This window comes from Pseudomassariella vexata (genome assembly GCF_002105095.1).
Source record: "Pseudomassariella vexata strain CBS 129021 chromosome Unknown BCR38scaffold_4, whole genome shotgun sequence".
Classification (NCBI taxonomy): Eukaryota; Fungi; Ascomycota; class Sordariomycetes; order Amphisphaeriales; family Pseudomassariaceae; genus Pseudomassariella; species Pseudomassariella vexata.
This window is the reverse complement of record NW_024467959.1, coordinates 1,266,030-1,290,017: the sequence shown is the minus strand read 5'-3', so window position 1 is coordinate 1,290,017 and position 23,988 is coordinate 1,266,030. Positions and strand designations below refer to the sequence as shown.

The window sequence follows — 23,988 nt, the reverse complement described above, 5'->3', positions numbered from 1 at the left end:
TCTATATTCCACGCCAGTCACTGTACGCCAACGTTAGTTCCATCAAAGTCCCAAGTGTATCGCAGGCCCCATCTCATCTATACGTCCCGTCCCGAGCTGGATGCCAAAATAACTGTGCTCCATGGTGGTAAGGTACCAAACCGGATGAATGAGTGTAAATAGGGGGTCGCACAGTTTCCCAATGATGACCACCTCGAGCATCCTATGTTCCAGGCTGGGTCGGAGTCCATGGCATAGATATTGGCCTTTGAACAGCATAGTCGTGTTGGCCCTGATACTGGCTTCGGCCGGCCCTATAACCGCCTCTTGACCTTCCATATCCTCGCCCGCGGTATCCACCACCTCCATTGCCCCGACCACCTCGGGAAGCCCCACGCGGGCTTTCCGGAGCGCTGAACTGTGAATATTGCTGAGGCGAGTGTTGTTGACCGTTCGTGCTTTTAGCCATGTCATCGTTGACGTGAAGCGTGTTGGTGGTGGTGTTCAACATGGTAGTCACATTGGTACCACTGCGTATCATTCCATTCTTACGGCGTCGGTCGAATGGTCGCTTCGCGTTCTTGGGCTTACCATCCACGGAAAAGTCAATTTTCTTGATCGGTTCCTCAGCCATAGACAGGCCCGTCAGACCGAATCGGTCCCAGTCCTCCTTGGGAGTGGTCCACGCCTGAAAGACATTCTCAAGCTTCTCTAGCTTGCGGACCTCTGGTACCCAACCGCGCACATATTCACCCTCCTTGTCATAGTCAAAAGCTTGTTTGACGGGATTGAAAATTCTGGCCTCCCCACGAGGATCATTGCCCACACCAGAGACATACTGCCAATTGGCCCAGTTTGAGCAAACATCGTAGTCGACGAGAAGCATTTCGTACCACTCAGCACCGAACCGCCAATCAATACCTAGATGCTTGGCAATGAAACTGGCAACATTCTGACGAGCACGATTAGATGTGTACCCAGTGTGGATGAGTTCGCGCTGCGACGCATCGATGAGCCCCATGCCAGTTGTTCCTGCGAAAATCCGTTTCAATATCTTGTCAACGTCATCTGCGGATTGCGACTGATCTTCCTGAACGTCTTCTGGGTTTGACGTCTTCCATTTGGGACTGCTGTCGTCGCGAAACCCAGATCGACGAAACAGCTTATAAGTGAACTTTTTAGCACACAGCCGCATGTAGTCTCTCCAAAGCAGTTCAAATCGCACGGCCTTTGTGCCGTCGTTCTCGCCTTTTCCATAGCCTTCAGCATCAGCGTATTCGTCATTCTTTCCATCTTCATATGCGGTAAGCGCTTCGTGGATCTGACGGGCAGTTATACAGCCTTGCGAGAGGTATGCCGAGAGCTTCGTGCTGAAGTCGGTGCCTATCAGGCCATTGCGGGTGTTCTTGTAGGCATACACCGCACCAGACGCGACAATGTGGTGTAGCCGGTGGAGTGCTTCGGTTTCGCCCCCTTTGAAGGGATGAGCGGATACCATGTTTTCCGGGAATGAAGGAGGATTGGAAATGAAATCTTTGACGGGACACAAAAGCGCCGATTCCAGCTCGTCGTACTCGGAAGGTATCTCAAATGGCGCTCCTTGTGCGGGTACATCTGACTCAGATAGGGACTTGGGTAAGGTTGAGTTGGGTGGTTTGGGAAGTACAGGTCTTGGCCTCTCTGCTAGCGGCTCAACTGTTTTACGGTAAGTGGTGAATATATCGGGCAGGTCCTGGGCGCTGTCCAGTTCGAGATCACGACTATAAACAAGCAGCATTAGCTTCTGTCCAAATTTGGAACAGCGAGGACCATACTCACTCATCAATGAAATACTTTTCATCGTTCCACACCTTGAACTCAACTCCGGCGTTCGAACAGACAGAGGAAACAGCCTTCTCATCGCGCTTCTCTTCAACTCCCTCTTCGGACATCATCCACACAGCTCCCACCGTGTAGCCCTTGTCGCAGAGGCCGCCAATCATGCCCTTCAGCACGTCTGCAGGTTTGCCGACACGTATCGTCAGCCCACTATCTAAACCATCCAAAGACTCTTTCAAGTTCCAAACCGACTGGGCGATGAACTTGGCCCGGAAAGGGCCACATCGCCAGAAACCACCGACCTCGCCTCTCGCTTCGGGGTAGGGTGACTTGCTCCCATCCTTGATGAAGCCAGATACCTCTATCTGGTGGGCGGGGAAGACAAAAACGGGCAGCAAGTGTGTAAACCCGTGGTCGGTTGACTTAGCAAGACAATGGAGGATTGGGTTGTCAGAAACCCGTAAGTCTCGATGTAACAGGTAAACGAGAACGTTGCTCGCCGACATCGTGGCAGGGAGTTTTGACTTCAAGAACAATGATAGACTGTGTTAGGTATCTTGCGGATGGTCGTCCAGCCCGGCTCTTAAATAAAACTAACAAGCCAGGTTGAGATAGAAAATTTGGCGTAGCTCTGGGTTATAGTCGTTTCGGCGAGAGTGGTGTCGTAAGAGATGAAAGCGCCTGCTCGTTAATATCCACCCTTGGCAATGTATCACACCCTATTGGACCAAGCAAGCAGCTGTTGCAGATTCGATCAACCGAAGGCAGAGTAGCACCAATGACAAGGCGCTTGTCTTCCCAGCCCCCGATCGAAGTGGAAACAGATCCCTGGCGCAGATCAACCCTGTTCGTTGGAATACCTCTTGGAGACACTGCGAGTCTTCAACTCGGCCAACTGACTGAAGTAGAGTTTGTGTCTCAAGGGAGTGAGTGAGCGGTATCTGGGACTGCGGTTCTTCTTTCGGTGTGTTGGCATCTGCGTCGACGCTAATGCACGCGGACAGGCAGTAGTCAATGTGTGACTGTCATGTATGAAAGAGGAGCGATGGGGTTTAACGAGATTGTGTGTCTAGGTAAAGTAGACTTTGGCTGTCAGAATGTCATGGGTGGGCACAGCGGCTTCAGATTGTATAGAGGGTCTACTCAGGCCAGGTAGGGCCCAAACCGTCATTCGCGATGTACCCCAAGAGGTCAATGATGGTTAGAGGAGGAAAAACAGTCTGAAAACAGCAAGAGCACATTGAGCCAGGCGTTGATGGCGTGGAACTTATTGGCCGCCGCAGCCCACTCCATGACGGCCTCGACTTCCAGAAATTGCCAGGACATGTGGCTGCATTGGGCAGCCCCATGCTAAGCACGTCTACCAGTGACTGTTCATGGCAGGCGTGATTTCTGTTCTAATAGGCTTATTGTTGTGTAAAATGCTACTTTCTATGCGTGTCGAAGCAGTATTTGGTGATCGCCGGAGATAAATTTCGCCCGAACATCGAAACATTTTGGCAAATAGAGTTGAGGCTCCGGAACCATACCTCGGGCTAGGCTGCTTCAGGCAACTGCGGATGAGAACGCGACTTCTCCGGGCTGGTGTGGGCTGGGTCCAGGATCGGCCAGGGGTTTGTCCAGGCCGCTCAGCTCAACTTACACTTGTTGAATTCCAGGAGAAAACTGTGCGAAAGACGGATAGTAACAATTGATTTGACTTGAATGACATGCCGCATTTCACGAATTGATTTCTAGCATTATCTCAAGCATACGGAGTTGACGTCGGTGTATTGAAGTACCATGTACGAAAGGTGAAAGCTCACAAGGAAGTTACTATGGTACAGTGTGTCCCAACTTCCAAAGTTTATCGATCTGATTAACCAGACATAGATATGGTGGATTCTCAGGCGGCAATCGCAAGGCATCCGAGGTTGGTTTGAGACGAGAGGTGTTCAGCCGTTGATCATACTCTCAGACTGGTCAGGCTAGTCCAGCTTACGACATAAAAGGATTTTTGATTCTTGACTAGAACATGTTCATAAATCCGCCAGATCGCATCCAACTATCTCGTATAAACCCCGCTTAAACTTATTAATAACAGTAGTGCCATTGAAAAATCCCTGCCAATAGGAAACGATCCTAAGCTTAACGAACTGCTGTCTCGAGCTCCCCTGTCGGCCTGTCGGCCACGGTATCTCTTTGTTTATCTTCGATGATGGTGAATTGGCATTAGCATTCTAGACAGAGGATCGAATTTTGGAAGTTTGCACAACAATTGGATTCATCCTTGGCATTCCACGTTTCGGCGTGACCGCACTCATAGCTACCATGCTTTTACCTTTGCTCTCGAAGTATGCTTGTCTTTTTCCCTGACGTTCCACCGGTCGCCGGTACGATCTACATGGTTCGATCCGCATGGCATTTCGCGTGATAACGATCAGGAAAATTTTCGGCATGCTATTCGCTGGATGCGATTTGTTGGCCGCACGTCTATGTTGTGCACTCTTTCTTGGTTTATTTTGCATGAAGCCACAACGTGTAAACGATCTTGAAGTAACGGCAGGCGAAGGCATGAACATTGTTTTTCTTTATTCAAAACGGTTCGGAATAGGGTCACGGTATCACAGCATTTGACCATGAGAGCCAATCAATACGGATAGCCATGTGGCACGCTTGACCTTCCAGAACACATCGTTGAATCATCTACACACCGATATACCCAGCTGTGCCACAACGCAAGAGGGGATATCCCGGGATTAACCTCCAGCATCTATCAATCTGCATGTCTTAGATTATTGGCAAGGCTGCAAGGCAAGTAGGCCATGTTGGATGCAGACTATCTATGACCCGACATGGCGTCGACCGCCATAAGAGAGCTTACTTTGACTTCACTTGAGGCCCGTTCGCAAATTCACTTGTCATATCTATTAACAAGTGAAAAGGCTATCTTTCGTATTTTTCTTTATCGCAGAACTGTTACGAATCGACTCAGATAGGAGCGAAAGTAACATTTTGGAGTACTTAGACCATATATGTACAGGAAATTGCGACCTTGAAGTAGTCTTCACAGTTGCGCGTAGTTGTTCGCTCTATGTCAGCTCGACCATGTCTACATTACAGCCAACGAACTCTGCCACGCGCACAGTGGCGCTCCGGGTCGATACGCTTCTTTCTTCTTCCTCGATCGGCTGCTCAAAGTGTCGTTCTGTTACGACCGGAAGGAACTAGTTCAAACAAGTTCTCAATCCTACCTCGAATCTATTCTCTCAGGTTACAATGGAGTCGTTCCTTAACTTATGACAAGCCTGCGATCTATGCATTGCCTGGGAGGAAGCGGCAATCGAGGCATTGAGCCTGTGTCGTCCAACAAAGAGACCCGTACTTGGCAGATATTGTACTGAGGAGTGTATCTTCCTGTCAACTTCCCATATGCTCTGGCAACCAACCAAGTCGCCAAGAACCCTTACCGATGAACAAGAATTTGGTCACGACTGTCAGATCGCGTTCTTGATATACACAGCTGCTAAGCGAGATGACATGTCAGTTGTCTCAGATGAAGATGGCCATTGGAAATGTTACGCAGATCTCGGACATGCGCATGTATCCGCTCCCTTAAATCCAGCTGGGATACTCCAGGTGGGACATCGTGAATCGACTCGTTCATATTATGATCGGTCATAGGTCGGTTCCGGACTGCATCATGTAAAGTAACTGTTGGTCTTGTAATGGGTGCGAAAACAATGCCCAACCGTGCCGGTTATGCCGAGAAAACCAGATTTGATGCTACGATCTTGGACTAATGACATAACAGATTACTTCATGAATGGCGCTACATACGGGTCATTCCCGAATTGATGGATGAATACCCCAGTCCCCAAACTGGGCATGACGGGCTGTTCATCTTGAGATGAAAACTTCGTGGAATGAAGTGTAAACTTGAGACGACGAGGGCATGCGCTTCGGCGGACCACAACGCACCAACGATGGTTGACAGTTGAATCAAATTTGTTCAGAGGAATAAGACCATAGCCGCTTCTGGGGCCTTCTTATTTTACCTCAAAGCAATATCAGAGGCTGTTCTGTATGACGAAGGTGACTTGATTGAGTGCCGTGGCTAGTTGCCACCTATACTAAGCGTGAGTGAGGTAATAGCGTTTCCAGATACCGCAATCTCTTGTTAGTAGCTGTTTCTTTTTACCCGAGTGTCTTACTATTTGACAATACTATTCAATTCACGGCTTGATCTTGAAGCGATCCAGTTCTGTCTGGTCGTTGGTCAGCACCAAGCCCAGATATATCCGTATCTACTCGCGAGTCTTTCGTTTTCCTGCACATTGTTGAATCGCAATCGAGGATAATTTATCCATTTTACATTGAGGAGTGTGTAGTATACCTTCATCTATATATGTCATGTCCTAATCCGCCCAATAGTTCTTGGTACCGCAACGTACATTACATATGCACTTATTTTGAGGAACTTCAAGGACTGGTCATCGGACAAACAATGACTACGTCCTAACAACTCCCAGTAGTCTGAGATTGTTTGACACAATTGGGACATTTCAACCTCGACAATCCGATTTGATGATTGTTGTTTACTTTCCCCCTTGGGGCTTAATAAGCTATTAGCCAGCCCCCTTTTGTGTATAGCCCAGAGCCGTGACTTAGGGATCGCCTATCTGCTACACTGCTTTTTACTCGCTGAAAGTACTAATGATAACAATTGCGACATGTATTATCGAAGCTTCTTCAACGGGCTGTATGAGAACTCGTGATGGGATATTTAATTTACAAGCCTCACAGACTCGATGGAATCGAGAATATTCGGAATAGACCTTGACCTATCCAGGTCATTCCTTGAGCACACATCGGAAATATAGTTTCACGACACCAAGTTCGTATTAGCTCTCATAATCTCATCTGGGGAGTACCGATCGGTTGCTTAGTTACTACCCTGAAAGTGCACTGCTCCAGCTGCTGGTGATTTAGATCGGATTGAAAGAGCTCCAGTGCTGACTCTAGATGAAGCTTTTCTCATTCATTGGAAGGGTACAGCCGCACTTAGAGCTGATATCCATGTCCAGTGAGTTGTTCCTATCAGCCAGAAAGCTGTAGTGAATAGTCTCGTTGTACAAGGTAAGTAGAGCCTAGAGCTGCTGCAGCCAAAACAAATACCGAATCTTAGTCAGCAAGCTGGGGTGACGACTTTCAAGAGTTGAAAGAATGATCAATTATGTGGCCATGTACGAACCAATAAATCAGATTGGTTGGTTATGGATGCAAGCAATGGGTGTGTTGGGCAGCACTTGCTGCGCACGAAGACGATATACCGCCGTTCAAAGGCCACTGCCAACCGAGTTGTGAGTACGCTATGGCCTCGGTTCGTGGTGCTGCAGATCGAAAGAGTCTCCAATCTGTAACTGTTGGAGGTTAGAGTAGGGGGGCCGGGACTTGGCCGCACTTATCTATCTGCTGCAGTCATTCGCGTTTCGCCGAATTTTCGACTAACCCCCTTCCCAGTCGGGGCTTAGCCTGTGGCGCAGCTGGAGATGGCCGCCGGGGGTGGGCCTACCTAATGGAGATCCGCATTTCCCAGTTAGCGCCTTACCGTAGCATAACTCCAGTGCGGCAATCTTAGCAGTGGAAAGAGCGACCGGACCTAATATGTTAACAGTCGCACGACACCCACCCGAGAAGCGAGGGAGGACTCCAATCCTGGCCTCTATTGGGGGCCAATACGACCAAACGTCACTCCATCCATCGCATGAGGCTGAACCTCTTAATTAGAGGAACAGGGCCTCTTTCCAACGTCCTGTCATCCACTTCTGCTTCGTCTGACCATGACCGTCGATTCAATCGATATCCCATCAGATTCGACGGCGCGCCCATCTCGCGCCTTCAATTCCAGGCTGCCTTCCTGGTGGGCTAGCCGGTTCTGACCCTTCGGTCGGCCTGCGAGGCTTCTCAAACCCGCCGTCTCACACCCACGCACGTGTGTATTACGTTTCGCAGCGCCAGACCACACCATCCTTCTTCACCGACGCGATGGCTCCCCGTGCCGAGCTGCATGTTTCTGACACCATCAGATCGAGTCTTCTCGATCGAACGACGCTGCCAGCATTTGGGGATACGATCAAGCCGGCGGCAAGGCGACACTCTACTTTTACTCCGCGAGCCATGGTGCTCGCTCCAGTATCCCGCGCCGCCGTTGTGGCGCGGTCGGAATCCGTAGACGCCGGCGTAATTGCCGGAGCAGTTGTGGGCTCCGTCTTGGGCGGTGCCCTGGTGTTTCTGATCTTAGGGTTTTTATACTTCCGTTACAAGCGGAAATCCCTCCAAACTGCCACAGACACCCTCTCGAGAAGAGTTTCGTTCCCTAGACAAGGCGATTCTCAGGAAAGGGATCAAGCCCAGTCGCTAAAAGATGGGACTTCAGAGCGTGGTGTGCCCGTCTTTACCGATGGGCCTGGTTTTCACCAATCGCCCCAGTCCACGGAAAGGAATGATGCCTTGCAAGCTCCCGCCGCTTCAGAGCAACACGCCTACGTCCAAGATTATGACCCCTCGCCGTCTGGAAGGACCTCGGTCCCGTTTTCAGAGGGTCAAGGTACTACTACTACTACTACCACCTTATCGATGGATTGTGCTGCGTTGGCCGCAGCTGCCAGCTATTATGACGAAACTATACCCATGGATTCCGATCCCGAGGTTGAACCAATGGCACCACCATCTAGACAGATGACGGAGCTGTATCGAGAGCAGCTCCGGCTTGCGCGAGAGAAGCGCAAGGAGCGCAAGAACAGCAAAGGTTCAACCATTAGCCGAGTTCTAAACAGCATGAAGAGGAAACGTTCAACCCATTCTTCCGATGTAACCCACGCAAGCCCCGTTCAAGCATCACCTGTATCAGATCGTCAAGCAGATCTACCTTTGGAATCGATAGAAGGTCCCAGTGGTGTACAGCCTGAACCTGGCCAGCCACGATGGGACATGAGTGCTTTCACATCCGCCTCCAAAAGCGCCAGCATATACGAAGAACCTCAGCAAATCAGCGATGCGGTTGAAACAAACCATCACCAAAAGAAGAAATCCAAACGGAAGGTTGATTCTCAGGACACATTTGGGGTCCCACATCGGCTGGACTCACTTAGGACGGCGTTACGAGACGAACCGACCCCAGACCCCCAATTGCCCTCCTCAGCCCTAGGCCAAACATCCTTCTCATCCAAGGACTTTGCTCATCAAGAGCCCGCCCAGACAGGGGACGATTCTTTCCAACCGACACGAGAAAGATTGCAGAGCCCAGGTATACCGGAGCCCATGGACGTGGACGTGGATATGGTGGAATTCACAGACCCATCCGGACGTCGTGCCATCCGTGGTTCTCACTCTCCTCCTTTACCGCCAGAATCATTCATATCTCCCATGGCCATTTTACAGCCCACCACGGCCACGGAGAAAGCTGCTTGGAATGATGCGGAGGTCCTCCGAATTGAAAATAGCGCGTCACCTTCTGCTTCGCCGCAGCACATTCCGGACGACCAGCAAGGCTATGATGGGAGTGACGAGGAAGACGAGGGCGCGGATAATGACGAGGATGGCGGCCAAGACATGATTGCGGATGGGTATGGTGGCCAGGTGATGGGTGCAGATTACAATGTGCTTCCAGCAATCCAGGAACCTGTTCAGCATGACGGTCCATCCGACTACTCAACCCCAGGTCGAAGTTCAACGAATCCATCTAGTGGAAGGACACCTGATACAACAATCACCCCATCCCCATCTCCAGGGTTTCACGGCTTTGTGCAGCCGGAGAGTAGTGCCTCGCCGGAAACCGGCCTTTCGCTCAAACCGCCGTATAAATGTGAAGAGTGTGGACGCCAATTCGACCAGATACACAAGTTGAATCACCATAAGCGATATCATGACCGCAAACACGAGTGTACCTACCCGAACTGCGATAGGAAATTCGGCACAAAGACGCATCTAGATCGTCATATCAATGACAAGCACGAAAAGAAAAAAGGATATCACTGCACTGAACCGAGTTGCCCATACTTCAAGGGCGGGAAAGCGTTCCCCCGCAAGGATAATTGGCGGAGACACATGCAGAATAAGCATGATCTAAGCCCAACACCCGAGTTGGAGGCAGCGGCTGGCGCCTGAATGATGGCGGTCATCTTCAATCCTCACGCTGGCAACGCCAGGATTCTACGCTCGCCCATGAGAGTGTCAAATCTCTTCTACCCAGCGTTTCGATTTGTTGGAGATATTCCCATACCCTGCACAAGGGATCCCCATCAGACTCGAAATCATCAACCGTATGGCACAGACTACGCTAGTGCACAGTCGGCCAGGCTACTAGAATCCTCTTATCGAAGCACTGGCTGCTATTTGAGCCGGTTGTCCACGGCTCTTGGCTGTGAGATACAACCGTACCAAACAGAACTATACATTTCCATGTGCAATTCCCGCTCATCCAACTTCGCGCCACATTCGAGCCAATCATACTTTCGCATCTATATTCGTATATACTGTCATTTTCTACACAATTGCATGGGATAATGGAGTAATATTCGAAGGGGCTTGGCAAGACAGTCTTGGTCAACATGCAGTCCCTGGCGCTGGTGGTATTCTTTGGGTGATTCCGAATTTTTGCTTTTTTTTGCCGGCTCCTATGAAGGCACCTAGTTTGTAGCCAGATTGTGCGTGATGGCGAGGTTAAATAAATGGGACACTGTAGAATTCGGGATACTGTATCAATAAAAGCGGTGCAGCCTCTGCTAGGCGGGCTTGAATAATGAAAGTACCTCGAAACATGACCTTCCGTCCAGCTTATTTCAAGGATAAATGTCACGAATCTCAACACCAACGTCGGGACGTTGCGATGAGGTGAGGAGCATCCACTCCCACAAACCAGCAAATCTCGCCTCTACTAAGTACCACTTGCCCCATTCTGTGACATGTCATCCCAACTAATAGTCAATAATGGTATTGGAGTGCATAACCGCATGGGGCAAACTTCGAGATGTTCCCAATCAAGATCCCAAAGGGGTTTCGCTGTGGGGTGAACAGGGTCCGCTCAAACTGCCAAGACGTTCCCGTTCTTAGCTACGAAACACGAGAGGAGGCTCAGCCGAGAGCTTATTGACAACTACTGAAGTAGGGTGGTGTATCAGAATGACAAAACCTCTAACTGGCTGGTCTTTTTGCGAGTGCTGCCCCGGCCCATGGATGGACCAAAACTTGCACTTACTCGCTGTCTTGGCGTTTCTTCCAAGATGCACAAGGGCGATCATATATGCCGGGGGATGTTGAATGCGTTTCTGGGAAGGGGAAAAAAAAAGCTGTTATGTAGGTGAGCCGCTTTCTCTTGTCTGGCAATTTTCCAGTAGCAGGTCTCTAATCATCCAACTCCATCTTTTGACTCTTTTTCTAAGGTTGTTGGTCTTTCGCTTCATCGTTTCATTCTTACGGCCGGCTCGTCCCCTTTTCATTATTTACTTCTATTCATATATATAATTAGTCTTTTTTCGGTTTCAATTGAGTTGAACAGAATGTTGACCGTTCGTTCACTCCTAGTCCTTGGGTTGTTGTGGGCTGTTGAGGCAGCGCCGCAGAATCGGGGTGGTAGGGGTGGTAGGAATGGCGGCGGACAGACGGCACAAACTGCTCAGGACCAAGCCGCCCAGATCCCGCAGGGTATCTCTCAGGCAACAGATGGTTCAACCATCGTGGACACCACCGCAACTATCAAGTATGTGGTGCCACCATTCCTCTCTCCTGGACTGAAACACGCTAATATCTCTCTTTAGCGGCCTCGACATCCGCTTCAAGATCTCCGGCCCCGCCGACCAATTCACAACGGCCTCAGGTGTTGATGGAGCCACCCAAGTCGCCGGCGCCCAAGGTGCTAACGGCCTCAACGTGCTTCTTCACGGCGATGGAGGTCAAAGCTTCTTTGACATGCCTAATCGTGCGTAATTCTCCAAGTCCTTATTCCCTATTCTGTATATGTCGCGTGGCAGGGGTGATAGAATCTGTGGAAAGCAGTCGTTCATTTTTAAGACACCACGTAAACAAGGAGCAGTCACTGACACCGAGAGATGAACAGAAGCCGTACAAGGCAACCTCATGGGCGTCGCCGTTCTTGCCCCCGACCCGAACCTCTTCTGGGGCGGCGGCTCGGGCCTGGACCGCACTGACGGCGTAGCCCACGCCCAAGCGGTCAACGACCTCATCACCGACGTGCTCCCACAGATGATGGCGTTCAACAGCTCCAACGTCTTCTTCACGGGCGTGTCCGGTGGCAGTCTACTCCTCAGCGGTTTCTTTGTCCCCGCGCACATGACGAATTTTAAAGGCAACGGCGTGATGCTAAACTGCGGTGCTTTAACACCACAAGTGAATTTCGTGGATGCCGACGCCGTCATGGCCAGCACACGGATTCATTACCAGAGCACGCAGCAGGAGTTGACGCTGCTGCAGCCTGCGATCCCTGAGGCAATCCAGACATACGAGCAGGCGGCTACGGCCGCGGGGCTGAGCGTGGCGCAGATCGGGCAGCTGCAGACTGTGGATAATACGCCCAATTCGGGACATTGCGAGTTTGATGGCGCGGACTTTGTCAATGGCGTGCAGTTGATGGCCAATAGCTATGCGGCCATTATGCAGGGCGGGAATGGCCGTGTGGATGGGATTGGGAGTGTCTTGAACCCCGTGCCGGGGAACGAGAACTTGCAATTTGCGGCTGCGAATAAGCGGGGGATGGATATGAAGCTGAAGATCTGAAATATTTCCGTCTCCCCATACGGCCCTATGTCATCAATGCCTCAGATCGTCCGCTCTAAAGCTGGGAAACAGCTCAATAGAAGGACTAGGAGAAAATTTTGAACTTACGTATGAACCTAGTCAATCTAATTCAGTGTCACTATCTACACGTTCTAACTGTAAAACACTCCGGCTGAAAGCACCATAGAAGCCCATCTAAACGAACTTGCTGTCCTTGACGACGTACTTGTCAACATACTCATCCACCGCCATGGCCTCCAGTTTCTTGCCATCCATACCCAGGTCAATTAGCTCCTTAACCTGCGATTCCGAGAAGTGCGGGCCAAGATGTCTCTTGTACTTGGCCAGGATGTGGGGCTTAGCTTCCTCTCTTCGCAGACGGTGGCCGAGAGGTGCTTCAACCACAACCTCGTCCAACGTAGTGCCGTCGTTCAGCTCTACAGTAAGAGCATTGGAGATGGTGCGAAGTTCAGGGTTGTGATAGTCCTGGGTGTACTGTGGGTCCTCGACGCACTTGATCTTCTGGCGGAGAGACTCGACGAGCGGAGATGTGGCTGCCTCGCCGCCATCAGTGTAGTCGGTAGCCTCGAGGCGACCGAATACGAGCATGACGGAGCACATATATTGGATGCAGTGGTCACGGTCGGCAAAATTGTCCATGGGCTTGAATTGCTTGTCGATGATGCGTATGCAAGCCTCGTGGGTGCGGCAGGTGACGGCCTTGATGTCAGCGGCCGACTTGCCCATCTCCTTGAGCTGGCGGTGGATCTTTTGTGACGCCTCCACGGCCGTCTGCGAGTGGAACTCGGCCGGGTATGACACCTTGAACAGGACGTTCTCCATAACGTAGCTGCCGTAAGGGCGCTGGAATTCGAACTTGTTGCCCTTGAACAGGACATCGTAGAATCCCCAAACGGGGGCAGACAGGACGGTGGGGATGCCAGGCTCACCCTTGAGCACCTTGAGAGCCAGGCTCACAGCTCGCTGGCATGCGTCACCGGCGGCCCATGACTTTCGCGACATGGTGTTGGGCGAGTGGCGGTACGTTCGCAAGCTCTGTCCGTCAACCCAGGCCTGGGTCACGGCATCAGCGGTTTGCTTCTCGCTCAGACCCAGCATCTTGGAGACCACGGCGGTGCTGGCAACCTTGACGAGCACCACGTGATCCAATCCGACCTTGTTGTACGAGTTGAGCAAAGCCAAGCAACCCTGGATCTCGTGTGCCTTGATCATGCCCTCCAGAACGTCCCTGATGGTGAACTGCTTGCCACCCGCTAGGTTACCGCCCGCCTTGTTGGTTCTTGTGATCCAATCGGCGACGGCGAGGATGGCGCCCAGGTTATCAGAGGGATGGCCCCATTCTGCTGCAAGCCAGCAGTCATTGTAGTCGAGCCATCGGATCACGGCGCCGATGTTGAAGGCGCCATTGACGGGATCTAGCTGGAAGTCGGTACCTGGGACTTTGGTGCCGTTAGGAACCACGGTTCCTGGAACAACTGGCCCCAAAAGCTTTGTGCACTCCTTGAATCGTAGGCCCTCGAGACCGCAGCCAAGCGTGTCGAGGAATACCCATCGTGCCGTGTCGAACTATAAGCGTCGACAACCTCACCGGTTAGCCGCGGCTATTCGTTCTGCTGTGGGAACGCGGGGTAAAGTCGCGACGGGTGAGGATGGGGGCTCGAGTTGGGGCATTGCAACTCGCTGGTGACTTACAGCTAATTCCGACTCAATGGGCTTGTTGTGGACGTAGTCGGCAATGTCCTTGATCTCGGGATCGTACTCTCGTCCTTCTAACGGCATGGCGGGCGCAGATTGTCTAGTTGCTGATGTGGAGAAGGAGTTCGTTCGCGACGGTGCCGCAATGCTTACGGCTGCTGATAATCTAGGGGCGGCTCCGAGCTTCGCAGTGGTGCGGGATGATAAACGGAGGGCAGCTGTCCGTGGGAAGTTGGTGGAGGATTGGAGGCGCAATGATCTCGAGGCGGTTCGCAGGCTTCGGCTGACTGCAGACATCTTGTCTTTTTTCTCACCTGATGAAGTTGGGCTAGACAAGTTTCTAAAAAGACCGAAGGTAGTGTTTAACAAGATGTTAGACTGGATTTGGCCTTGAAGAACGAAGCTTACCCCAGAAATGATGGGGCCTCGACATCCCGCACCCGCCCCCAGAGAACCCCCCACCCCCCAGTGCGGTGACGGCATAGTTGACCCCTGCGTCTCCCCATATCCTCGGCGTGACTTTCTTGAACAACCGGACTAAAGGACAGTTAACTTGAGCCTCAAGCTTTCAAATCTCAATGGGGTCGCATTGGACTTACTTGAAAAGAATATCACGGCTAGTTTTTTCTCGGTCATGATACTTGCACAAGTTCACTTTCTCCTGTTCGTAGGTCAAGAAGCTTCATTATGCTCACATAGCTATGCTTGTGGCTAAAATGCAACTCAGAGATTTTTAGCATGACCTGAATAACCCTATGGTCTTCTTTCGCCAATCAACCTTGGGACGTACTAGTAACCCTGAAGCGATCAAAACTTTACTAAGCCAGCTGCAAACGGAATTGAAGGGATTTCGACATATATATGCTCTTGCTGCGTTGGGTCATGTGGGAACTGTCAGCACAAGCATCAAGTACATTTCCTATGCTAGAGAGATCAGTTAGCTCTAAATCACCACCGCCAGACCTTTAGCAACACTATTTAGCTACTGACTGTTGAAAACATACATTGTATTGACCAGAAAAATGACAGAAACGATATGCGATTAAGTAGTATGCAGATGGAGTCGGTGGATGAACTCATCCAATGTGGCAATCGCTTGGTTATTCTCTGCTGGACCTCTTTGGGTGGTAGTCTTGCTCATCTTATAGCGGGCTGAGAAGTAGCACCCTCTCTAGACGTATGCCACAGGTGACCAAAAAAGATATCTATCCGGTAGACTCCGCTCAGTTTAGTAGCGTTGGCTCGTCTGGGTTGAAGTAGGAACTGTACCAATACACCCTCAGCAACTTGGAACTTCTGATAATGCGATACGTATCGGACAAACTAGATGGTATCTATTATTCATCAGCATATATAAGTGGGCAATGTGTATTGTACTCGAAAGTGAAAACCTTCTTGTTTCTAAGCCTTGAGTTCGCCAAACAGATCGAGGTTCTTGTTTCTAAGTACCTGAAAGTTATGTTGTCTGAGCAAGATGGATCGTAACAGGGCGACGATGTTTTGCTGGAGTAAGCTTGGAGTGAGCTGTACATATGGTCTCCTTGACTCGGACGAGGTTTGACATGACCTGAGGCAAGCAGGCATCTCAGTGCCTCGGCTTGTCGCTCGCAGTTTCAAGCTCGAGTTCTTATATTTCTCGATGCGAAACGGGAGATGGGTGATGTGGCTTATCAGCCCAATGCGTTCTCCCACAATTACTTGACTACTCCTTGAGAAAATTCATACCGTGGCAATCTTGTCCTTGTAGGAGTCAGCGGCATGTTCAGTCTAGCACAGAACGGGGGGACCCTCTGGTCTACCAATTTTGGAACATATGCATCTTACTCGTACGATCAACAAGCGTGTTATTGCCTTTAACGAGAGCTGCCGTAATCACTGAATGGTTGCAGTCCAGGTATGCCAACTATGTTAGGTACTCGAGGTGTTCACTCATGGCGTACTCCATCGAGCGTAGCAAATTTATTGCTGGCTTGTCGTGCCATCCGATGACTTCGAGATTCAAGCATCTCTGATCAAGCTGAAATAGTCGTGTGATTAATCCAAGTTACACATGACTACGGTGAGGCGTGTTACCGAATGCTGGCAAGCGTGGAGGCTGCGCAGCAGCGAATAGATTAAATGTACCGATAGCTTCCGTGAGAGCACTATCAATTAGACATGTTTATCAGATGGAGAACTGTGGCCTTAACAAGCGGTGGAAGGGATCCCAAGACCTGGTATCGCATCACGAAGACACATGGTCTATTGGGAGACGCATCCAGAGCATCGCGGAGTGTACGAATCAACAGATCACAGCGAACACGCACGCTGTGAAAGCTCAGTAGACGATGAAACGAGCCCTTTTCTAGTGTTGCATACGCATTCCGCCGTGTCCAGCGGCGACCTGCCTTAATAAGGACTAACTAGGTTCTACGTCGCAATGAGGCTCTGGCAATACTTGTCCACGAGGCGTTCTCGGCCGATCAAAAACTGTCAAGCAAGCATCCCTACCGAACTTCAAAACCGACTAGGATAGCCCCTGGCGGCAAAGGATGGGACCCCCTGATACCCCACCGAGCCCAAACGGGTGGCCCTGCCGAACTCTGCATCCCTTCACGCTTTCCCGGCGGCGCTGACCACGGCAATGAACGCTAGACACCAACGTATCTCTTGACCTGAACCCTTGAGCTCGTTTCGGATATATCGAGCTGCAATCCCTCAACAACAATTGCTCTTTTCGCGGCCGTTCCTAAATACGAGTTGCTGTCGCATTTCGCCAAATTGCCATAAGTCGACAGAACCCATACCGATTTTAACTTCCTTGGCAACTGCCGACCTCCCGCTGCAGAGAGCGAGCGGCTCGCCCGGCCATTCGCCATGGCCAGTAGTTTCGCTTCTGAAACCCCGTCCCATCATCTCCGTCCCCTGTGACGAACATCGTCGCAGACACTCCGCAGCCACTGCCATGGACACTAGGATGGCACCAGGCTGTGCCATTCGGCCAATTGGGTCCCTCAGACGCCGTCTCCATTGGCCAAGCATTGCCTTCCCTTACGGAGTTCAGTGACAAAATGTCGCTTTTGCGGCTCTATCCTCCTGCGCGAGAAACATGGGTTTGGTGGTATTATTGATTTCTCCGTTTCTTGGATTTTCTACATCTTTCTTCTCTCCTTCCCTGTTGTGCGATCTTCGTTGTTATACCTTCATTTGATTTGCGTCTCCTTGTTGTCCGTATCTATTGACGGGCTTGAATAATCATCCTTTCTCTGCACATACATCTTGCAAGTAACGCCAGCTGGTCTGCTATTATCGCCCCATATACCCAGCCTCTGCCGGATAAGCGTAGTCACTATTTGCCCTATAATCGAACATCGAACAAGTCCGATCTGTCCATCAACCTACAAGCAGCCACCAAAGACAAACGACATCTTAAAAGTAGTCAAAATGAAGACCGCATTCGCAATCGTCATGGCTTTTGCCGCCTCGATGGCCTCGGCTGGGGTTATGATCACGCCAATTCGCGCCAACCAAGTTGTGCCCAAGGCCCCGAATGATTGCTTCTACGGTGTGACAACCCCTCAGGGCTGTGGGTAAGTTTTTTTCTCGTTGGCTGGATACACAGTAAACTCGTTGAACTAACAGAAACAGGCCCCTCCGAACGTAATATCTCGCCCAGCGTAATGGTGGAGGCCGATGGAAACTGAAGGGAAACCTCGACTGTGGCGTGTCTTGGGATCGCAGCTATTTACCGCACACACTTGTAATCGTACAATCAAAACCACAACTCTACCATGGCAGTGTCGCCTCCTTGACTGGGGGTGCTGGAGAGACTCGACTGGATGGCCGGGTACAGGCGGTGATAGACTTCAGTTTCCATAGCAAGGAGACGGGGGCGGAAGAGAAAAGAAGGGGAAGGAGGCGGCGCCTATTCTTCATTGTCGTTGATCGATCACCGCTCCCTAAAACCAGCCAAACCCATCTGGATGGGGCGAGTAACGAGACGACGAATCACGGGCAAGATACCTGATTTTTGTAAGGAAAGCGTGGTATTGCGGGAACAACTGGGATACGATATTCTGTTTCTTAGTATAATATTTCAGAGTAACAGCACGATACTTTATCGCAATTCTCCGTACCATAGTCGAAAAATAATAAGAGGCACCAGGAGACTGGGTTTCACAAAAGAAGTACACTTCGCGCACGAAATGTCCTAGCTAGATAGGAGTAAATCATAGGCGAATGGCTGGGGCCTGTTTCTAACGTTGAGATGGTCTGCTATTGGGCACAAGCTGGTCTATGTGTCCCAGCATCAGTGTAAGGACTGGAATTCCGGCGGCGTGATGACATCGCCCCTTGCATAAGAGAGCCGCACAATCCTAGCGCACACTGCGCCTCATGACCCCATTGATCCACTGCTTCTTATGTATACTACGGTATCAGGCCAAAGTTTTCACCCCCTTGACAAGTACCAGTGGACCACTGTCAAGGTAACGCTATACTGATTCTTGCCTAGCCTACTCATGGTAACGAAAAGGTACTTCCACCTCTGATTCCAACTTGCTGTTAACGCGTCCTAATTATCGCGTATTCAGCAACTACAATGGGGACTAAACACCTTACAGAAGCGGATCGCCAACGAATTCGAACCCTATATTTCAACGGTGGTAAATCGAAAGCCGAAATTCACACTACTACAACGTTTTCTCTTAATCATATTCAGACAGCTATGAAGGTCCCTTCAAGCCAGGTAGCGAAGAGTTGGCGCGTGCCTAGGTGGGGCACGGTACAAACACGCAATAGAAAACTTACCCATGATACCATAGTAAGCACTCGAACGTATCTGACACACGACATTCGCATCCCTGAGCCACACCGACAGGCCGCGAACTCTCTCAATTGCATCAACAAAGGTCCTGAGCAATCCACACCCCTTTTCAAACCAACGAACTTGTCTCTTTTCTATTCTTGTGGTGCCGGCTGATGTCTACTCCACGCGCCTGCTTCATGTCCAGTAGAACGATGCGAAAGCCCTGACGCTCATATTGCCGATGCTGTTGCCCTTCGGAGAGTCTCTGTCCTGCGAGCTTCTCGAGTCCTAGACTAGGAACAGGAGAGAGGTGGGTGGTATGCAGTGATGTACATGAGCTAAGCGTTGGTTTGGAAAAGGAATGGACGCTGAACGGGATGTTGAGTGATTAGAGCTGCGGATGGAATTGATTAAGAGTGAGTAGCGTTATGAGAGAGCGAGCGGGTGTATAAGCGAGGACTAATTTTGGGGAATGACATTATAAGTGAACCTGAGTACAAACAAGTAAGCAAGAGAATGAGTGCGTCGGGTTATGAGTAGGAATACGCTGAGAGAGCCCGAGTTCAATGTTTTCAACGCATTCAAGTAGGCAAATGTATAATTCGTGATCAGTGGAGACGAGACCACACCTTCAGACTGCAATATTGTCACCACGAGTCTACCGACTTGGGTGCTCGCTGACCACACTAACTCCAGCTGTCAGCCACAACTGAACTAATTACGAGCAAGTAGTCGTGTCCTCGATCATGATTGCCATCACCTAACTATTTATACAGTGTTGAGTAGTGAAGTGTGCACTTAGTCTTCAAATTGTTCTCTACATTAACCAGCGAAGCGCTAAAGCCCAATGCGTTACTCACAAACTCGCGCGACTTGGTATATAAAATCAAACCCATCATCTATACCCCAACAATGCAGGATTTCCCAATAAATATTGGAGAGCCTCCATCCGGGCCAATTCCCAATGCAAAATAAACAAGTTCCTGGCACCCCAATAATGCAAATCTAGGACATGACGCTACGCAAAGGTTTACGACTGACAGACAACCGAAGCTCCAATAGCGTCAATCAAGCATGCTCACGCCGCTCCGTTGTTTTTCAATCCCCGGTTAGGGGCGTATATTCGGAACTGATAGAAGATGACAAAGTCCTCGACCATCGTTCCGAGGGAGCCAAGCAACCATGGTACCGCCTTGACGATGTAAGTGGGCTCCTGAGAGTAACTGAAGACGCTCAAGCCATATGTTAAGTTGCCTGTCAGAGACAGAAGGAAGAACAGCAATGCCAGGCCTGTCATGTTGTTAGTTTCACTACCTCCACGAAGTAAATGACATTTGGCTCATACCTTCACACGACTTCTCTCGGTAATTCTTGATGATTTGGGGGATTCGAGCACTGATCCATGTTAGCATAACTTCATCACCATGGGGTTGAGTCGACAGAAAACATACCAGAGATAGCACAGCGCACTAAGGTATCCTAACGCCATACCAAGAACTGCAATTGGCGACTCCGTCGCCGGCTCATCCGGAGTATCGGGCCCGTCCCAAGCACCAACTCGATACGAGACGAACCAGCCGGCTGCTCCAACGATATGCACGGCGGCAATAGCAAGTGCGTTGTTGAGCCACAAGTTGCTGCCCGGCGTTTCGTCTTCACCCGTCACAATGCATGCAATCGGGTCGAAGCCCAAGTCTTCATGTCTAACCGAGTTTCGGCGGTGCGAGCCTGGAAGCCCAGTGGAAGATGTCCTCCGTCTGCGCAACAGCGGCTCCTCCTCCGACTCATTGGTGGCTGTTGATTGAGCACGCTGGCGCGCGCGTCGCGCGTTGAGGGTGTTGTAGTAGAGGCATTGGGTGATGAGGACGATGTCGGAGAAACAAAAGTAGGCTGCTAATGCTGTTGCCGTGGGTGCGAGGCCCGTCGCGAGAGCACCTGCGGTTTTGGGAACGCGGTTAACAAAGGCAAGTACGGTAGTGACTCGACTTGATAACAAAGTACAGGTATCGGTAGCTTCGTCCAGCTTGGTTCATGGACAATGCTGAGCTTCTGCCCAGGGTGTACAAAATCGACCAGTTGACGCGGCGGGGTGAAAAGAACATACGACGTACCAGAGAGGTTTGCGATGTCACCGAAAAGCCACACGGCCAGGAAGGCCATAGACAGCCCTTCAGCCGACTTGGCTCTGTAATTTGTGAGGAGCTGTGGGATCTGGTTACCAGAGTTAGCAGAGCTCGCTATATTGCTACCCAGACCCTCCTCCAGTCTCTCGAAACACCTACCAGCAGACATATCCATGCTGTTAAACTGATGCTGCCAAAGATCCCCGATAACGCCTGGTTGACTGTGACGTTGTGCGATAACGCCATGTTGGACATCTTCACTGTAGATATTGGTATGGGAATGGATTTGGAAAGCTGGGAATGCTCTTCCAGCCGTCGATTGAATAAAAAGCAGTCAGACTCGAATGCGCCGTCCGATATCAGGTCAGTTGGTCGCGGAGTGCAAGAGTCAGCTGGAGGATTTTCTTGCCTTATCACGACGGTGGGAGAGATAAGGACGCATGTTTGGCTGTAGGGGTGGTGTAATGAGTTCCGGAAAGGTTTAGCGTTTCTGGGTCGATGCATCTAGGGACCAGTGAGCGTTAATTGGTTGTTTATAGGCGGCAATGACGTTGAACGTCTGTACGCCACTTTTGCGCCCGAGCATCCACTCAGACAGGTACCTTGGTACTTACTTAAGTATGCGTAGCGCCGCAAGCGATCGGATGACTGAACTTATTTGAAGTGCTGGATTCCGTCTTCAATGAATCAATTCAATGTCCGTTGAAGTCACTCTCACTTACTGGACTGGACAATGAGTCGATAGGGACTGCTAAGCTGGCTTACATGTGTCGCATCTCATTGGTTCATGCAGGTAATCTGAAGAGGGTCCAGAATGAATCATTGGAGATCCATCTTCAACCAGTGACACGTTCCCTCAGCAACCACAAATCGTCGCCTGTACGCGACATTGGGACGTGCCAATCATTCAACTCGGCGCTACATATTCAGAGATACCAGAGATTCTCTTGTGTCAAATAGTCTCGCGTCGTTGTGTAACTAAGATAATCAGCTAAGACTTGTTTGATAATTTGGCTTATCTTGTACTGAGCCTCTCAAACGTATCCAAACATCGACAATTCTGCTGCTGGTTTAGCTCATTCCCAATCCTATAGAGTCATGAGACTAACCACAGGAATCGGAGCTCTAGGGCTATTGGCGGTGCCAACAGTTCATGCTTGGGGAAGTGAGTGGTAGTGGTCGATTTATTAGATTTGCCTCATAAGCAACTGACATAAAATGGGTGTTTGCTGACAAGTGACAGGCCTGGGACATATCACCGTCGCCTACATTGCAACCAAATTTGTGAAAGAGGATACTGCGACTTATTTCCAAGATCTTCTCCGAAATGACACTGAGCATTATATGGCCGGGGTTGCCACCTGGGCAGGTAAGCCACTAAATCATCGCCGGTATCTTTCAACATCATAACTGTGTGAAAAGATTCCATCAGGTATACGAAATGGGGTCGGTTCACCAAGAACTTCCACTTCATCGATGCCAAAGACACACCACCGAGCTATTGCGGGGTCGACTTCGAGAGAGACTGCAAGGAAGACGGGTGTGTAGTCAGCTCCATCCAGAACTACACGCTTCAGCTCTTCGATAGTAGTCTGTATCCCTGGAGACGTGCCCAGGCGGCGAAGTTTGTCATCCACTTCGTAGGCGATATTCATCAACCGCTGCATGCCGAAAATGTCGCCCAGGGAGGCAATGGCATCCACGTCAAGTGGGGAAACAGCGAGCTCAATCTTCACCATGTGTGGGATACGAGTATCGCCGAGAAGATGCTGGGAGGAGTCCGCAGAAGGCAGTATCAGGCCGCATTCGAGTGGGCAGCGAATCTCTCATCGGAGATCCAGACGGGCAAGTATATGGCGCAGTCCAAATCCTGGACCGACGGGATGAACCTCGATGATCCGATCGCAACCTCCATGGCTTGGGCCAACGAGTCCAACGCTTTCATTTGCTCCCACGGTAGTGTGCCCCTCATGTCATCCCATGTTTACAAACTGGGTTCTAATGCGTCTCGGTTAGTCTTGCCGGAGGGCCCCCGTGAGATTGTTGGTCAGCAACTCGCAGGGGAATACTTTGAGAAGGCGGCGCCTGTCATTGAGCTCCAGGTAGCTCGTGCCGGTTACCGACTGGCGGCGTGGTTGGATCTCATCGTGGACCGCATCACACAATCGGCCCAAGCTGTCGGTAGTGAGGAGCTGTGAAAATGGACCAACAGAAGTTTCAAGGAGAGGGCACAGAGGGGAGCCAGCTACCTATTGAAGGGGGATGCTGCTGCCAGGAGGTTACCTTGGAATCCCGATGGAGAAGGAGGCAAGACGCCTTTGGAAGATGTGGACAGGATAATACGGATGCGGGGCATACTTTCACGAAACAAGGCAGCCGAGAAAAACAACCTTCATGGCCTCAACTTAACTGCGACGTCTGTTGCAGGCTGTTGCAGTTATGTACGAACGCAGCTAGAAATATCACCACCCATCGATCAAAGTTGAAGAGACAAGCTTGCGCCGCAATCTCCATCGTTTGCTCGGCGGATATGGTGAACGTAGAAGTCATTGGCTAAAGACCGCCAGAGTGCTTGCATCATGCCAAAAGCTTACTAGATCAATCTCCGCGTATGGGCCGAGGTCGCCCTGTCGCCCAGTGTTACAAAACCATGACGGCTTGTCAAGTTTTCGGTTTCCGAGTCTCATTCGGCCTTTGATTACCAATGGAACAGAAATCGGATGCAGACGCTTCCTCTCGCTTGGGATGCACGTGATACCCTTGATCTTAACACCTGGGCTGTTACGTGTTTCA

The 23,988-nt window shown here is 50.6% G+C and overlaps 8 protein-coding genes across 8 annotated transcripts; 4 read left to right on the top strand and 4 right to left on the bottom strand.

Annotated features, from left to right (window-relative positions):
• Positions 1-202: 202 nt before the first annotated feature.
• Positions 203-2,303, bottom strand: BCR38DRAFT_482943 (DASH family cryptochrome; the record flags this gene model as incomplete). Its single annotated transcript, XM_040863559.1, has 2 exons — positions 203-1,739; positions 1,798-2,303. The coding sequence occupies 2 exons, from the start codon at positions 2,301-2,303 to the stop codon at positions 203-205; spliced, it is 2,043 nt and encodes a 680-aa protein (XP_040717944.1).
• Positions 2,304-3,485: 1,182 nt separating this feature from the next.
• On the bottom strand, positions 3,486-3,861 carry BCR38DRAFT_426707 (uncharacterized protein). Its single transcript, XM_040859789.1, has one exon. The coding sequence runs from the start codon at positions 3,702-3,704 to the stop codon at positions 3,537-3,539; it is 168 nt and encodes a 55-aa protein (XP_040717943.1). The 5' UTR covers positions 3,705-3,861; the 3' UTR covers positions 3,486-3,536.
• A 2,994-nt stretch (positions 3,862-6,855) lies between these two features.
• On the top strand, positions 6,856-9,945 carry BCR38DRAFT_407301 (uncharacterized protein; the record flags this gene model as incomplete). Its single annotated transcript, XM_040858152.1, has 6 exons — positions 6,856-6,862; positions 6,902-6,915; positions 7,042-7,139; positions 7,300-7,374; positions 7,567-7,699; positions 7,792-9,945. The coding sequence occupies 6 exons, from the start codon at positions 6,856-6,858 to the stop codon at positions 9,943-9,945; spliced, it is 2,481 nt and encodes an 826-aa protein (XP_040717942.1).
• Positions 9,946-11,336: 1,391 nt separating this feature from the next.
• On the top strand, positions 11,337-12,570 carry BCR38DRAFT_338502 (uncharacterized protein; the record flags this gene model as incomplete). The annotated part of the gene is made up of 3 exons (XM_040855621.1): positions 11,337-11,536; positions 11,595-11,755; positions 11,894-12,570. The coding sequence occupies 3 exons, from the start codon at positions 11,337-11,339 to the stop codon at positions 12,568-12,570; spliced, it is 1,038 nt and encodes a 345-aa protein (XP_040717941.1).
• Positions 12,571-12,765: 195 nt separating this feature from the next.
• BCR38DRAFT_337436 (2-methylcitrate dehydratase) lies at positions 12,766-14,583 on the bottom strand (the record flags this gene model as incomplete). The annotated part of the gene is made up of 2 exons (XM_040855536.1): positions 12,766-14,157; positions 14,284-14,583. The coding sequence occupies 2 exons, from the start codon at positions 14,581-14,583 to the stop codon at positions 12,766-12,768; spliced, it is 1,692 nt and encodes a 563-aa protein (XP_040717940.1).
• A 3,126-nt stretch (positions 14,584-17,709) lies between these two features.
• Positions 17,710-17,929, top strand: BCR38DRAFT_482939 (uncharacterized protein; the record flags this gene model as incomplete). The annotated part of the gene is made up of 2 exons (XM_040863558.1): positions 17,710-17,855; positions 17,914-17,929. 2 exons carry the CDS (start codon positions 17,710-17,712, stop codon positions 17,927-17,929), a joined length of 162 nt encoding a protein of 53 aa, XP_040717939.1.
• A 1,881-nt stretch (positions 17,930-19,810) lies between these two features.
• Positions 19,811-21,644, bottom strand: BCR38DRAFT_387810 (PQ loop repeat-domain-containing protein). The gene is made up of 5 exons (XM_040857519.1): positions 21,355-21,644; positions 21,184-21,283; positions 20,524-21,007; positions 20,418-20,467; positions 19,811-20,362 (listed from the first exon to the last, which is right to left on the bottom strand). Exons 1-5 carry the CDS (start codon positions 21,448-21,450, stop codon positions 20,151-20,153), a joined length of 942 nt encoding a protein of 313 aa, XP_040717938.1. The 5' UTR covers positions 21,451-21,644; the 3' UTR covers positions 19,811-20,150.
• A 217-nt stretch (positions 21,645-21,861) lies between these two features.
• Positions 21,862-23,654, top strand: BCR38DRAFT_154892 (S1/P1 nuclease). The gene is made up of 4 exons (XM_040853744.1): positions 21,862-22,360; positions 22,439-22,564; positions 22,618-23,151; positions 23,212-23,654. The coding sequence occupies exons 1-4, from the start codon at positions 22,294-22,296 to the stop codon at positions 23,391-23,393; spliced, it is 909 nt and encodes a 302-aa protein (XP_040717937.1). The 5' UTR covers positions 21,862-22,293; the 3' UTR covers positions 23,394-23,654.
• The last annotated feature ends 334 nt before the right edge of the window (positions 23,655-23,988 follow it).

What these genes read in the sequence shown, in the direction of transcription:
- BCR38DRAFT_426707 (XM_040859789.1), bottom strand. Translation starts at nt 3,704, where the DNA reads ATGCCTTGCGATTGCCGCCTGAGAATCCACCATATCTATGTCTGGTTA.
- BCR38DRAFT_387810 (XM_040857519.1), bottom strand. Translation starts at nt 21,450, where the DNA reads ATGTCCAACATGGCGTTATCGCACAACGTCACAGTCAACCAGGCGTTA. An exon ending in TGACATCGCAAACCTCTCTG is followed by an intron (nt 21,008 to 21,183) that starts GTACGTCGTATG and finishes CCAAAACCGCAG; the next exon opens with GTGCTCTCGCGACGGGCCTC. An exon ending in CCGAGAGAAGTCGTGTGAAG is followed by an intron (nt 20,363 to 20,417) that starts GTATGAGCCAAA and finishes ACAACATGACAG; the next exon opens with GCCTGGCATTGCTGTTCTTC.
- BCR38DRAFT_154892 (XM_040853744.1), top strand. Translation starts at nt 22,294, where the DNA reads ATGAGACTAACCACAGGAATCGGAGCTCTAGGGCTATTGGCGGTGCCA. An exon ending in AACAGTTCATGCTTGGGGAA is followed by an intron (nt 22,361 to 22,438) that starts GTGAGTGGTAGT and finishes GACAAGTGACAG; the next exon opens with GCCTGGGACATATCACCGTC. An exon ending in CGGGGTTGCCACCTGGGCAG is followed by an intron (nt 22,565 to 22,617) that starts GTAAGCCACTAA and finishes CTGTGTGAAAAG; the next exon opens with ATTCCATCAGGTATACGAAA.